The sequence below is a fragment of the Grammomys surdaster genome, unplaced genomic scaffold, assembly GCF_004785775.1.
Source record: "Grammomys surdaster isolate TR1022 unplaced genomic scaffold, NIH_TR_1.0 170, whole genome shotgun sequence".
NCBI lineage: Eukaryota > Metazoa > Chordata > Mammalia > Rodentia > Muridae > Grammomys > Grammomys surdaster.
Genome location: NW_021604618.1, coordinates 21387623 through 21402431, shown reverse-complemented (window position 1 = coordinate 21402431; position 14809 = coordinate 21387623). Strand labels below are relative to the sequence as shown.

At 43.4% G+C, this 14809-nt stretch overlaps 1 protein-coding gene across 1 annotated transcript in view; it reads left to right on the top strand.

Moving 5' to 3' along the window:
- The window catches only part of Ccdc32 (coiled-coil domain containing 32), a 13354-nt gene extending 2243 nt beyond the window's left edge, over positions 1 to 11111 (top strand). The window contains exons 2-4 of the mRNA XM_028767038.1: positions 481 to 730; positions 6602 to 6758; positions 9761 to 11111. Coding sequence (XP_028622871.1) covers positions 487 to 730; positions 6602 to 6758; positions 9761 to 9896 — 537 coding nt within the window. The 5' untranslated portion in view covers positions 481 to 486 and the 3' untranslated portion in view covers positions 9897 to 11111. The remainder of the gene's footprint in view (positions 1 to 480; positions 731 to 6601; positions 6759 to 9760) is intronic.
- The last annotated feature ends 3698 nt before the right edge of the window (positions 11112 to 14809 follow it).

Below are 14809 nucleotides of genomic sequence, written 5' to 3'. Positions count from 1 at the left end.
ATATATATATATATATATATATATATATATATATATGGTATGTGCATACATGTATATAAAAGATTTATTTTTATTTTATGTGTGTTTCTCCTGCATGCATGTTTCTGCACCACATGCATGCTTTGTGTCCACAGAGCCAAAACAGGATGTTGGATGTCCTGGAACTTTTGTTAAGGATGGTTGTGAGCTGCTATACGGATGCTGAGAACCAAACTCTCATCCTCTGCAAGAACAGTAAACGCTGTAAACCTCTGAGCCATCTCTCCAACTACTATACTGCATTCTTTTTTCTTTCTTTCACTTATTTTTTTATGTATTTATTTTGAGACAAAGTCTCACTGTGTGTTCCTGGCTGGTCTGGAACTCAGAGAGATCTGCCTGCTTTTGCCTCCCTAGTTCCAGGTTTAAAGGTGTTCACCACCATACCCAGCATGGTACTGTGTTGAGCTAGGCTTTACTCACTTGAGTTTCGTTTTCCAGCTCCAAATGAAAATGTTTGAGAGCCTTGACTCTTCAGCTACAAAATCTGGCCGGGATCTCTGGGCTGAAATCTGTTCTTGTCTGCCAAGTCCTGCCCAAGAAGATGTTTCCAACAATGCCTTCTCAGACTCCTTTATGGATTCACATCCTGCAGGTGAAGGCCATATGGCAGCAGCAGACTCCGCTGTCCAGCCAGCGGTAAAGCCGTGGGCTCCTTTGCATGATTCAGAAGTGTATTTAGCATCTCTAGGTGAGTTGTCTATCTCTGTTTCTCTTTGTCTGTCTGTCTGTCTGTCTGTCTCTGTGTGTGCCTGTATGTCTGCCTCTCTCCCTCCCCCTTCCCCTTCCCTCCTCCCCTCTCTTCTCTCTCTTCTCTTCCCTCCCTTTCTTCAATCCCAGCCCCTTTTTAGGGAGGCAAGTTACATTACCTTTAGTTTTCTAAGTTTATTTTGCCCATGCCACATGTGGGCCAGTTGTAATTTTAGAGGAAGTCTCCAATTGTTTGCTGGAACCTACCCTGTGCCTTTTCTTTTTTTGTTTTTGTTTTTTTTGTTTGTTTGTTTTGTTTTTGTTTGTTTGTTTTTTTCAAGACAGGGTTTCTCTGTATAGCCCTGGCTGTCCTGGAACTCACTCTGTAGACCAGGCTAGCCTCGAACTCTCGAACTCAGAAATCCGCCTGCCTCTGGCTCCCAAGTGCTGGGATTAAAGGCGTACGCCACCACCGCCCGGCCCCTGTGCCTTTTCTTGTTCTATCTTTAAACTGTTTTTTGTTGACTTCTGCTTTAGACCATTTCATCTAAATTCTGTCTTATTTCTTGGCTTCCTGTAGAAACCCTCTTATTTATAAATCATGGTCCATTTGAGTTCAAGTAAGTCAAAAATGTTTTGTACTAAGTACATGGGGATTTCCAATGGCTGAAGCTTAAAAAGCTATTTTACTCAATAGACTAGTCCTGGCCAAGTGGGAGTGGGATTATGTTGCCAGAAGAGTCATTCTGTCTCTGGCAGCAATTTTTAAAAGAGTATGTGTATATGTCTGTATATATGTATATGTAGGTGCCCTCGGAGGCTAGAAGAGGGTCTCAAATCCCTGGATCTTGAGTTATAGGCAGTTTTGAGATGCCCAACATGGATGCTTGGAACCAAATTCCAGTGCTCTGAAAGAGCAGTACATATTTGTAATTAGTAAGCCATCCCTCCAGGCCCCTGTTGGCCATTTTACAAACATATCCTGAACACATTTTCAGTGCCCTGTACTGTGGTCTGAGTATAAATTTCTAGAGAGCCCATACATAAGAAAGTAAAATTGCGCAGGGCGGTGGTGGCGCATGCCTTTAATCCCAGCACTTGGGAGGCAGAGGCAGGCAGATTTCTGAGTTCGAGAGTTCGAGGCTAGCCTGGTCTACAGAGTGAGTTCCAGGACAGCCAGGGCTACACAGAGAAACCCTGTCTTGAAAATCAACCCCCCCCCCAAAAAAAAAGTAAGTAAAATTGCTTCATGCAAGAAGAAAGGGAACTGTCAGTCTAGGGCAGTGTCTCTTTCACTTTTTCTATGGCTATGACAAAATATCATGATGAAGGCAACATATAAAAGAAAAATGTTTAATTTAAGATTTACCATTTCAGAGGGTCAGAGTCCATGGTGGCAGGATAAAGTCATGGTGGCAGGAACATTTGAGAGCTTACACCTTATAAGGTAAAGGGATAGAGACAGAGACAGAGGGAGGGAGAAAGAGAGAGAGAATACTGGGAATGGCATCAATCTTCTGAAACCTCAAAGCCCACCACCACTGACATACCTCCTCCAACAAGGCCACTGGGTATTCAAACATATGAGCCTACAGGGGTCATTTTCATTCAAACCACCACAGGCTGACTCTGACTGTGATATGTATTTATTTTTTCTGCTTTCAAACTCAGGGTTTCATACATACTAGACAACCATACCTCTGAGCTATATCTCCAGTCCACTCCCCACCCAATGCTTCTGCTTTTAGACAAGGTCTCCTGTAGCTTAGGCTGGCCTTGAACTTACTGTGTAGTTGAGGATGACCTTGAATTTCTGATCATCCTGCCTTTACCTCCTGAGCGATGGGGATTACAAGGTAAGCAAACACACCTAGTTTTCCTGCTTTTTAAATATACTTTTTAACTGGTACATATAAACCACAAAAACTCTATGTATTAACATATTGTTTTTTAACCTATTTTTATCAACATATTGTTTTATTTTATATATGTGAGTACACTGTAGCTGTCTTCAGACACACCAGAAGAAGGCATCAGATCCCATTCCAGATGGTTGTGAGTCACCCTGTGGTTGCTGGAAATTGAACTCAGGACCTCTGAAAGAACAGCCAGTGTTCTTAACCACTGAGCTATCTCTTCAGCTCCTTTAACATATTGTTAAACGAACCTGCCTTTTAGAGAATGCACAGAACAGTGGTAGACTGACAGTTCTACTGCTGCCACACCTACTGTGTTAAACAATCAAACCCCCTTTCTTTCTAAAAAACAAAAGCTAGTTAAATGTTACCTAGACATCATTCTTTTTGCTTCCTCCAAGAAAAACTGAGAATCCCTTAGCTAATAGCATATATCACCTGCAGGGTTTTTGTTTTGTTTTGTTTTGTTTTGTGGGTGAGCTCTTGCTAGTAACGTAAAGGAACTGGGTGTTCATTGCTTTGATCAGTGGTATGTAATGTTTCAGTTCATCTATACATCGTGTAAATCATGATAAAGACATCTCAAGTGGTTTTCATTATGGTGAGATTCATGTGTTGTGAAATTAAATCTGGAAATTATTATTTGAAGAAGCCCAATCCTATGATGTGTTTAAATATTTTTGTTATTTTTGCAGTGGCAGGAGTCAAATATGAGCCCCCTGCTAGGCAGTCACTCTGCTACTGAAGTACTCGGAAGGAGGACAGCCTCTGTAGAAGGACACAAGGAAGGGCCAGAAGAGGGCTTAGATGATTGCTGAGAAATGGGAGGACAGAGGGACTTTCAGTAATGACAATTAGAAGGAAAAATTCTGAGAGAAATGCAGTGGGAAAGGTGGAAGACAAGATGTGGGATCCGCGTGAACTTGATAAGGAAGCCAGCAGGAACAGCAGTGCTCGAAGTCATGGCTGAGGGGCCTGAGCGTTCCGTTTGTGTCAGACAGAACATCTGCTCCACGATGATAAGGAGAAGGATAACACTCTGGGAAAGAACCAGATCCCTTGGCTAGTTGATAACATGTGACCGGGCCTTATAAGAAACACTCTTGGGGTGATGGTGTTGATTGATGCATATTGGTCGGAAAGTTAAAACTTCACTGGCCTTTCTAGAATCAGTTAAGAAACTAGTTGGAAATTAAGAGTTCTGTCTTGGGACTGGAGAGATGGCTCAGCGGTTAAGAACAATGGCTGTTCCACCAGAGATCCTGAGTTCAATCCCCAGCAACCACATGGTGGCTCAGAGCCTTCTATAATGGGATCTGATGCCCTCTTCTGGCACACAGATGTACATGCAGATAGAGCACTCATTTAAAAGATAAAATTTTTTTTTTTGTTGTTTTTGTTTTTGTTTTTTTGTTTTGGTTTTTCAAGACAGGGTTTCTCTGTATAGCCCGGGCTGTCCTGGAACTCACTCTGTAGACCAGGCTGGCCTTGAACTCTGAAATCCGCCTGTCTCTGCCTCCCAGGTGCTGGGATTAAAGGCGTGCACAACCACCGCCCGACCTGATAAATAAATCTTAAAGAATAAAAGAGACTTCCTTCTCGAGGAAGCCAAGAGCCTTTTTTTTGGCCCAGGAAAGGAGTGGGTAATAATGGCAGGCAGGTTTGGGTGTGCGACAGTACCTAGTTCTGCCTGCCTGTTAAAACCACATCTGCTTGGGAACTTTGCACACTCAGAAGCCCATTCTAGCCCCAAAGAGTACCTATCTCCATGACAACTAAGACCAGACAATCTGAAGATTGTTTTTTTATTGCCAAATAAGCCTGTGCCAAAAAGAATCCACCAATAAGAGCAACAATTATAAATCCAGCCAGATAAATGCATTATCCTTTTTATATCCTTAGAGAAAAAAGTATTACTGTTTATCAACTGCAGGTGTTTTACCTGGGTGGGCTCTTGTTGGTGACTTATAGAAATACAAGGTGTTTATGGTTTTGGTCATTAGCTGTTAGCTGATGTCACTTGTTTAGAAATGGAAACAAGACTGTGGATTACAACATTTCTTTTAGTTCTAAGATTAATGGCTATCCCTCAAACAGCTATCGTCTGCTGGTTATTTTGAGCATTCTTTCCTGGGAGGTGATATCTACTTCTTCCTTTTGTGGTCCCAACAACAAAACTAAGTACTATAACACCATAGTTCACCCTGGGGAACCAATGCATTTTTTTGGGCTTACTTACAGAGCATGGGTGAGAGTTTACTTCAGGCAAATGGGTGGCCTCAAAGCAGGCAACCCTGAAATACATCACCCAGTCTGGATGATGGCTCCCTAGTAGCTGGATCGATGGAGTCCCCCTCTTCAGTGAGCCTTCCCCAGCTCATACAGTGTCGTTCCTCTTGAGACTACCCACATGTGAGTAGGGCAGAATGGCTGGAAGTGCAGGAAGGTGAGTCAGAATCTCAGATGAGGGGCCAACAGCCGCCTTCCTCTAAGGCAGCAGTTCTCAACCTGTGGGTCACGACCCCGTAGAGGATTAAAGAACCCTTTCACACAGGTCACTGCATATCAGATATCTACATTACAATTCATAACTGTAGCAAAATTAAAGATATGAAGTAGCCTTGAAACAATTTTTGTTGGGGGGGGTCATCACAACATGAGGAACTGTTTTAAAGTGTCGCAGCGTTAAGCAGGTTCAGAGCCACTGCTCTAAGGGAATGTCGGCAGTGACTAGGTTGCTAGTGATGCTCTCCCGTAAACGGGCAGCTGATTTGAAGATGGCAGCTGTTTTGCATGGAGAACCCTTATTCTGTGACTCATGTGCAGACTCACACTTTGCTTAACAATCAGGATTTGGTCTGAGAAAGGCGATTTCATCAGTGAGCGGGACAGAGCGTACCCACTCAAAGTCAGACACGTGATGTCATCTACCTTAAGGAATCACTGTGGGGTTTGTGGCTTGTCATAGACTACAATGTGACCGCATCATACAGTTGAAGTAATGACTAAATTAAGGCAGAAAGTGATGATGATGTTATTTCTCGTGGGCTTCAAAAGAGGTCTCCTCAACAATTAAAATGCAAAGGAGAGTAATGAGAGGTATAGCCTCAGGAAGCCCCATGAATCACTCTCAAAGGATTACAAGACGTTTGCTTTTATTAGGCTCCAACATCCAGGCCACAAATTGATCAAGTTTTGGCAATGTTGGGCGATGTTTTTCTTTAATCAAGATTGTAATCCCACATAGAGATCCTAAAGGTCTCTCATTATTGCGTTCTCATTGAGTCAATTCCAGCATCTAATGAACCACTGGGGCTCTCATCACTTCCTCTGATTCTTTCTCATGAGGGTTGGAAAACACTTCATGCCCTTGTAACAAGAAAAAAACCCATTTGCTCCTTAGAGACGTTATTTTCAAGGAGTTGAAAACAGGAGCTGGAATACACATGCCAAACCAGGGAAAGCAGGCGTTCCTTAGAGAGATACCTGCTGGGATTCTGTGATTTCAAAAACAAGCAAACAAACAAACAAACAAAACAACAAGAAGAAAAAAACCCACCATGCTATTGATTTATTTATGAAAGCCTGTGGTGTTTCCTTTTTTCAGAGTTAAATATTTACTCAATATAGTGCAAGATGTGGAAAAGAAGCATATTCAGTCAACTTTCACTGTTTTCCCTAAAAATGAGGTTTTTTGCAGGGGCTATCAGTAAAAGGAATTTTTGGGAGTGGGGAGGTCTATTTTGTTGGACATTTGAGACAAGGTAACCTGTAGCCTAGACTAGCCTTGAACTCCTGACCTCCCCGCCTGCCTCTGCCTCCCAAGTGCTAGAATTATAGGCTCGTGCCATCATTCCTGGCTGGAGAGAATTGCTCACTTTGCATTTTGCACCTTAGATTTAATTAAAATGTCATTTCATAGTCTGTATGTCACGCTCCATTTCTTTTCTCTTCAGAGAAGAAACTAAGAAGAATCAAAGGTTTAAATGAGGAAGTAACTTCCAAGGACATGCTTCGAACTCTGGCCCAAGCTAAGAAGGAATGCTGGGATCGATTCCTCCAGGAGAAGTTAGCATCAGAGTTTTTTGTGGATGGACTTGATTCCGATGAGAGGTAATTGATTGACAGCAGGCTTCACTAAGACTACTTCTCACTCACTAAAGAACTCAGGTGATGTCAGAGTACTGGTACCAGTTGATACTGATGTCTCTTTGAGCCCTTGGAAGGTTATCCAGTATGTCCTTATAGACATATTGGACCAGGACCAGGACCAGGAGTAGATTTTTTTTAGAATGACAGATATCCTCAGCTACATCTTGGCCACAGATAGATAGAGTTGAAGATGAGCCACTATCTTCAAGTGTGTCGTGCACTAGAGAAAGATGTACTGAAGTGGCAGCTAGCGCCATGTCTTCTTAGCCTCTAATCTTCAGTGCCATAGAACTTCTGACCTATTCCAACCCCCCAACACAAATGTGTGGCTCAAACCAATATATTTGTTAAACACCTATGTGCTAACACTGAGCTTGGTGATTGGAGGAGAGTGTCTTAGTTACTTTTCTATTGCTGTGATAAGACATCATGACCAAGGCAACTTCTAGAAGGAAAGATTTACTTGGAGCATATGGTTTCAGGGAGATAGGAGTCCATTGCTGTCACGGCAGGGATGGTGACTGGAGCCGAAAGCTGTGGGTTTACATCTTGAACCACAAACAGGAAGCAGAGAGAATAAACATGGAGTTTCGGGAGGCTTCGAAACCTCAAAGCTGACCCTTAGGGGTGCACTTTTTGCAAGAAAGACCATATCTCCTAATCCTTCCCAAACAGCATTACCATCTGGACACCAAGTGTTCAAATGCTCGAGCATATGAGAGACATTTCACTCAAACTGCCACAATTTACTCCCTGGCCCTCATAGGCTGGTGACTATACCATAATGCAAAATGCATTTAGTTCAACTTCCAAAGCCCCCATGGTCCTTCGGTCTCAACACTGGTTTAATGACAAAAGTCTTTTTCGAGGCCTCTGTAAAATCACCAGCCTACTCCAGGTTCAATGGGACACAATGTCTCAAGGGGACGAGGTAGAGAATGATGGATTAAGACTCTGGAGGTCTCTTTTTCATCTCTGAGTGCACACCCAAGGGTCTTTGTACCTGCACTCATGTATACCACACATGCGCTTCACACGTTTTTAAAATTAAATTAAAAAAATTAAAACACAATTTTAAAAATTGATGGAAGGAATAAGAACTAAAATTTTAAGAAAAGGCTTTAGTGGGATATGACTCAAGCTCACAACACATAGTTAAAATTGATTTTGAGAGTTCATTGTGTCAATGTGAAGATGCTATTACCTGAATCAGGACAAACGTCTAAATAAAACTTCACAGTCACACTTGATTTAACTTATAGAGTACTTCATTTGCTCCCTCACGCCTCGAGTCAGCAGACCCTCAGAGCCTTCAGAATCAGTGTAGCTTTTTTTTTTTTAAGATTTATTTGTTTTTATGTAAGTACACTGCACTTTCTTCAGACACACCAGAAGAGGGATCGAATTCCAGTACAGATGGTTGTGAGCCACCATGGGGTTGCTGGGAATTGAACTCAGGACCTCTGGAAGAGCAGCCAGTGCTCTTAACCACTGAGCCATCTCTCCAGCACCCCGTGTGGCATTTTTAAGGTCAGACAAACTACCCCTGGAAGGCTCAAAAAATAATATATATTTTTAGATTATTTAGATATTCTAGATTCCTGACCTGTTCATAACTTGGCATAAAGTTCTGTCTTCCTGAAAATCTCCCTCTACTCCAGTTCTAAGGAGTTGAAACTATCTCTTGCATAGTAAAGTAAGAATTGCTTCTTTCTGAAACCAGGTCACTGTGCTTATGTGATCATACAGAAAATAATGTGACCTTCTCAGAGTTTGTTCTGATTGTCCCTTTTCTAAATAATTTGAACAGTTCAATGAAAAGGGCAGTAGATAAGGAGTAAATGTCTCTTTCACTTGATTCTCTTTGAGTTGTGGACATACACCAACCTACTGTGCTTCTCCTGACCTCTGTGACACTGGGTTCTCTTCCTCTTACCTACATTTGTGGGGACACAGCTGTTGGTCTGCAGAACAAGCTCTGGGAAACAGTAACTATGCATTTGTTTTCAAACTCAAAGTTTGCATTTTAAACAGGCCATTTTGTGTCCTGAGAGAGCCAGGTAAGAGATTCCTCTGCTGAGAGACACTACTGTTGAACAAATAGTCCTATGGATTTTAAATTCTGTTTGTTTAGTTCTTTGTTCAATTGACTGGTTAAGCAATGTGGTCTCATTCTGTAGTCTAGGCTAGCCTTGAACTTATGACAGTCCTCCTGCCTCAGCCTCCTGAATGCTGAGGATTCCGGGATGAGCCACCAATACCTAGCTGCTGTGAGTTATTGAAGAGCATAGAGGGAGGTTTACGTTGTTTGTAGTCATTTATATTTTACTTTGAATGTGTAATAACTGAAGATATAGGACCCTGGGTACTTAAGGGAGGTAGGAGAGAGACTTGAATCTGACAACCAGTCAGTTCCCCTTTCTACGCAGACAAATGAAAAGAGCCCTCTGGCATAATGCCTATTCCTTGGTGGGAACACTATCTTGGGATCTTAATCTCTGAGGCCACCCAGCCCCAAATTACAGTTCTTACAAATAAGCTCTGTTTGTGTAATTGAGCATCACACTGTCTTAGGTAGAAATGATCTCAGATTCTCTGTCTCACCCATAATTTGATATTTATTTGAGTGTTTCATCCCCTTGACAATTTCTTTCCTCTTCAGCTTTGAGGGAACAAAAGCTAAGACGGAGGCCCAAGCTCTTCAGCTATTCCTGTCAAGCCTTCAGAGGCTTTGCTTTGAAGGGGCCCTGGCGCTGCTTATAGCCAAAGTGCCCACTAGGGGGTAAATGATGCTGTTGAGCTGCCAGGATGTGCAGCTGTCAGAGTGTTAGAAGCAAGGCTCCCCGTGTCAGCAGGGAAAAGCAGAGGTGGGCAGGGAGGCAGACGAGAGTAACTGAACCAATCACTAAGTAGTTAATCCATGAGCTCTGACCCATCCATTCCTTTCTTCTGCTCTTTTGTAGCACCTTGGAACATTTCAAAAGGTGGCTCCAGCCAGATAAAGTCGCCATCAGCACAGAGGAGGTCCAGTTTCTCATCCCTCCTGAGTCGCAGGCAGAGAAGCCAGAGGCCGGGGACAAGCCAGCAGCAGAACAATAAATTACACACACATGCGCCAAGCAGCTGTCTGGGGCCTAGGGGGAACAGTGGAGAGCTTGACAGCACAGCAGCAAGGAGAAATCCAGGGAGGGGAAAAAGCCCAGACTTCCACTCCACAAAGCAAACAGCTGCTGGCCTCTGGGGACTTGCTTAGAGCTGGTATGTGTGACTGTCCTGGATGAAGTGGCGGACCCAGTGTGTGCTGGATCAAAAACACTGCTGTCCTGCATGTCTCACAGCTTGACTGAGCGCTGCTGCTGTGAGTTAGAGGTCTGTAAGGACCCAGTGAGGAGCAGAGTGTGGAAGAGCTTGTATAGGATGGATGGATTGTACAGAAGACGTTGGAGCCCTTGTATAGAGTGGATCAGTCAAGTGAGCCATGTTCTCTCCCTTCTGGATCTTCATGCCTGTGTCTCAAGCATTCCATAGTTAAGTAGTCAGGAACAAGTGTGGCCAAGGAGAGTGAAGTCAGTCTCCTTGAGTCCAAGCCCTTGCTGGGCTTTCCCACATACTCATCATACATGGACAGACCCTCAGGAACTGGGCTTTTCCTTTTGATTTGTTCCTTTTGTCAAAAAAAAAAGAAAAAAAAAAAGAAGTGTGAAAATGTGGGTGTTTATATCTGTGTAGATATATTTTTTATTTCATGGCTTCTCCCCCAGCTTCTCCTTGTAGGAACTTTACACGTTCCAAATTAGACTTGTAAATATGGTTTAGTCTTTGACACAACTCTTGATTAATTCCAAACTTGCTCCCCGTGGCAAGTTTCCCACTGAGCTTGCATTTACTCCTTGTTTATTGTGTTGTTTGTGTAAAGTTTGAATTGTCTATAGAAAACTTTCTCATTGGAACAACTGTGTAGTGTGGGAGGTGCCGTTGACCCATTTCCTCTTACATGAATGCTGAGGAAGGAGGGAAGTGAGGACAAAGGTATGCCAAGGCAGGGGAGCCAGCAACCTTTGTCAGTCTAGTGTACATAGCAAGTTCCTGGATAGCCAGGGCTGCATAGAGAGACACTGTCTCAGAAGAGGAAAAGATCGGGGGCTGGAGAGACGGCTCAGCGACACAAGCTGCTCTTCCAAAGATCCTGAGTTCAATTCCCAGCAACCATATGGTGGCTCACAACCATCTATAATGGGGTCTGATGCCCTCTTCTGGCACACAGGTGTAAATACAGATAGAACATTCATATACTTAAATAAATCTAAAAAAAGATTTTCTTATTTCATTATTTATTTTATTTATGTGTATGTATTTTTGCTTGTGTGAGTTTATGTATATCATGTATGAGCAAGAGCCCATGGCCACCAGAAGAGGTTGTCGGATCCTTTGCAACTGAAGTTACAAGTGCTTCTAAGATGCCATATGGATGCTGGGTGGACCCAGGTTTTCTGCAAGAGCAATAAATGCTCTTAACTGCTGGCCCATCTCTCTCCAGTCTCAGGTCTCTTGTTTTTAACATGTTTCTGACAGTTTACACTGAAACGTTCTGTGGTAAGATTCTGGGGCTGTGGCTCCTGGGTGACAGTGTCCAAATCCTTAGTGATGAGAAGTGTGCCAAAAAACTTTCCAGAGAACACTTGATCACTTCTAAATCAAGTATTTGCCTTATCGAGGAGGATAGGAGCCAGACAGCTCACACCATATACTTGCTTAATGACAGAAATACTTTACAATTCCCAGATACACTTTTCTCAGCTCGTTTTTCGTTAGCTACTGGTGTTAGCTCTATTCCTGCTGCTATTGGTGAGTTGGATGTATTTGATATAAAAGGTGGCCCTTGGTGGCACCTGGGGGAGCCTGCCTGAACGCTGACAGGATCTAGTGCTGACCCAGGCTGTCTAGCTGTTATCTCTCTCTGGAGGTCAGATGACAGACCTCACCATTCCTCCTGGGCCATCTAATGGCTTCAGCTATTTGGAGATGATTAAAAGATTTTTCTTCATCCTATATCATAAAAGAAAGTCTTCCTCCGGAATGAGAAGGAAGAAAAGAGGTAAGGTTCAGAGAAACTCTACCAAAGAGGAGCTGGTCCTAGGACGGTAAGACGGTATTCTTTATAGCCAAAAGTAGTGGTTCTATAATTAAGGCAAAAATCTTAGCTTTTTCTTTTCTCTACCTTCTTTTCTACCTCAGAAATAGACATCTGGGGGTTGGAGAGACGGCTCACCCCTTATGGCTGTTATGGGGGCTGACTGCTTTTGCAAAGGACCTGAGCTCAGTCCTCAGCACCCACACCAGACAGCTCACAATTGCTTGTAACTCCGACTCCAGGGGATCCAACACCCACTTACAGCTTCTGGGGGCACATGCACGTGCGCACGCACGCACGCACACACACACAAAAATAAAAAAATAAATGTTTTGAAAAACAACAACAAGCAGAACATAGACATTTTGGTTTGAGAAGGCAGAAGGCCGATTCTGAGGAAACCCTGTGGAGGTGTGAGAGAGGAAGGTCTCGGTTCTCCAGCCATCTTGATTAGGAATTCAGCAAGTTTTAGCTATGGTCTCTTTAACTGTTTTAGAGGTGACAGCTTAAGTAATTACTATTTTAATAGGTGAAACCCTGTTAACCTAAACCAATTCTGACATTAGCTCCCGAAGCCAACTCTGTAGTCATATAGATTTGTCTTAAGCTCTTGAAGGGGCACTAAATTTGAAACCAGGCATCTGAGGTGCTATCTTTGTCCTGTGGCTTACTGTGTGGTCATAAATAAGTCAAGTGACCTCTTAGTGTTCCAGTTCCCTCTCAGCAATTAGACTAACCATAGGAAAAATAAGATTGGCCTAAAACGCTGATCTGTTTCCTTTCACCCTGAAACTCTAGGGAGAACTTCCTTAAATTGGTGAAGTGTGTGTGCTGGGAAAGTCTGTCACCCCAGCTTCCTTCCTTGTGTCCTTACTGAATCAGATCAAAAGGTAGAGCAAACACAGTGATAGTGCTCAACCTCACAGCCATTGGAGGTAATTACCAGCTAGGGATCAGGCATTAATGACCTGGTATACCCAAGGAAGGTTGGGTGGCAGCCAGGGAAGTAAGCTAAGTGACTGGCACTGTTTTTTTCTGGCACATGTACTCATCACCCGGGGCTTGGCAAGGTCAGTGCTGGAATGGCCCAGGCTTGCATCCAGTACCTGCTCCAGAAATAGGCTCCGGACATTCACACAGCATAAACAAGTATCCCACCAACTGTTGCCAAGGTGTGTCCCTTCTAGGCAGGCCTGCCTAACAGGATGATTGCTGGAAGAGGAACGATGCCCTGAGCCACATCTTCCATCCTGCCTCCCCAAGCCACAAAAGACTGCTAACATTTTCTTCAGACGATCCCATGCAGCACTGGCTCTATTTCAGTTACAAGAGTCGAGACAGGACACTGCCATCACTATCACCGTTTGTGGGAGTCCTAGCAGTGGACTATTTAAAGCAGAAATCCATTCATCCAACCAATGCGTGCAGAACCTCTACCTGGTTCCAGGCACTGGGTGTGGTACTAAATAAAGTAGAACCCCAACAGAAGGAATGGAGCACCTGCAGAGGAGAGATGAGAGCCCTAGGCCAGTTGGTGGCAGGTTTAGGAGAGAGGCCACTTAGGGAAACTGGTCCAGAAGAACCAGTAGGAGCAGGAAGAAATAGAGAGTTAAGAGTATGGGGGCCTAAGTGTGTACAAAGGCCTAAGGCAAAAGGGTGTTTGAAGGAACTTGAGAAAGTTGTTCAGTGGGGCATAGAGCATAAAGAACAAAGAAAACACCAAACCCAGAGACGTTGCTAAAGCAAAGGCGTGTGTGGAGGCTTCAGAACCACAGTAAAGAGTTATGGTCAGGGAAGAGGCGCTAATGGCCATTTAAAGAAGAGCAGTGAGTTTGCATCTGGAAAGATGGCTACGCTACTCTGGGCATGACCTGGTTACATTGATAGGAGATGTACAAATTATTCACGTTCAGCCGTGATAAATATATCTCTATAAGTACAGGGCTTGTGTGGGTTTTTTTTTCCTAACTTGATTTATTTTAAGTTATTTCCCTCCTGTTACACGACAAGTAGAGTTATGTGTAGCAAATTGTATTTTCCAATGATGGCTGGTTCAGTATATCACATCTCACATGTTCACGTTATGGGGTGATGTGTACACTCCTCCACTGAGATGTCAGCTCACTATTCCCTCCCTTTGAGCTTGGCAGACCTTTATGTTACTGCTTTGCTAACAGAGTACAGCACAAGGAATGCTAAGTTCTGAGGCTAAGTTGTAGTTTTCCATGTACTTCTCCCTCCCCTCCTCCCTCCCTTCCTCCCCTTATCCCCTCATCCCCTCATCCCTTCCTCTTCTCCTCCCCTCTTCCCCCTCCCTTCTTTTCATCCCTTCCTCCCTCTCATCCTCCCTGCCTCCCTTCCTCCCATCCTTCCTCCCTCCCTCCCCCACCCTTCAATCAAATTATTTTCATTCTTGGCCTTTAATCAGGCCTACTTAACACTAAGTGGAATTAAGACAAGCAGACTCTGCTAAACCCTGAAAAATTCACGGGCAAGCCAAATGTTATGGATTACATCGTTAAGTTTGGGTTGGATTTGCTACTTGGCCACAGACAACAGTTGACTATGATTTAGGCATCAGATATCATATAGCTAATTTCAACTATATCATCCTACAGCCTCTTCTACTTTCTGATGTTGACTACAAAATTTTAGTATACTGCCTACAATATGGATGAAAGCAACATTGGATGTGGGGGGTCCAGTTTGAAACAGTTGCATTTGTTTAAGAAAGATATGGTAATGGCTTGAGGACATTTATTTCCCCTTAGGATGCAGAATGGTGGAAGCAAAACATCTTCTATATCCTAACACAGAGAAATAGCCAGATAGCCTACACAGAACCTCTCTCTCTCTCTCTCTCTCTCTCTCTCTCTCTCTC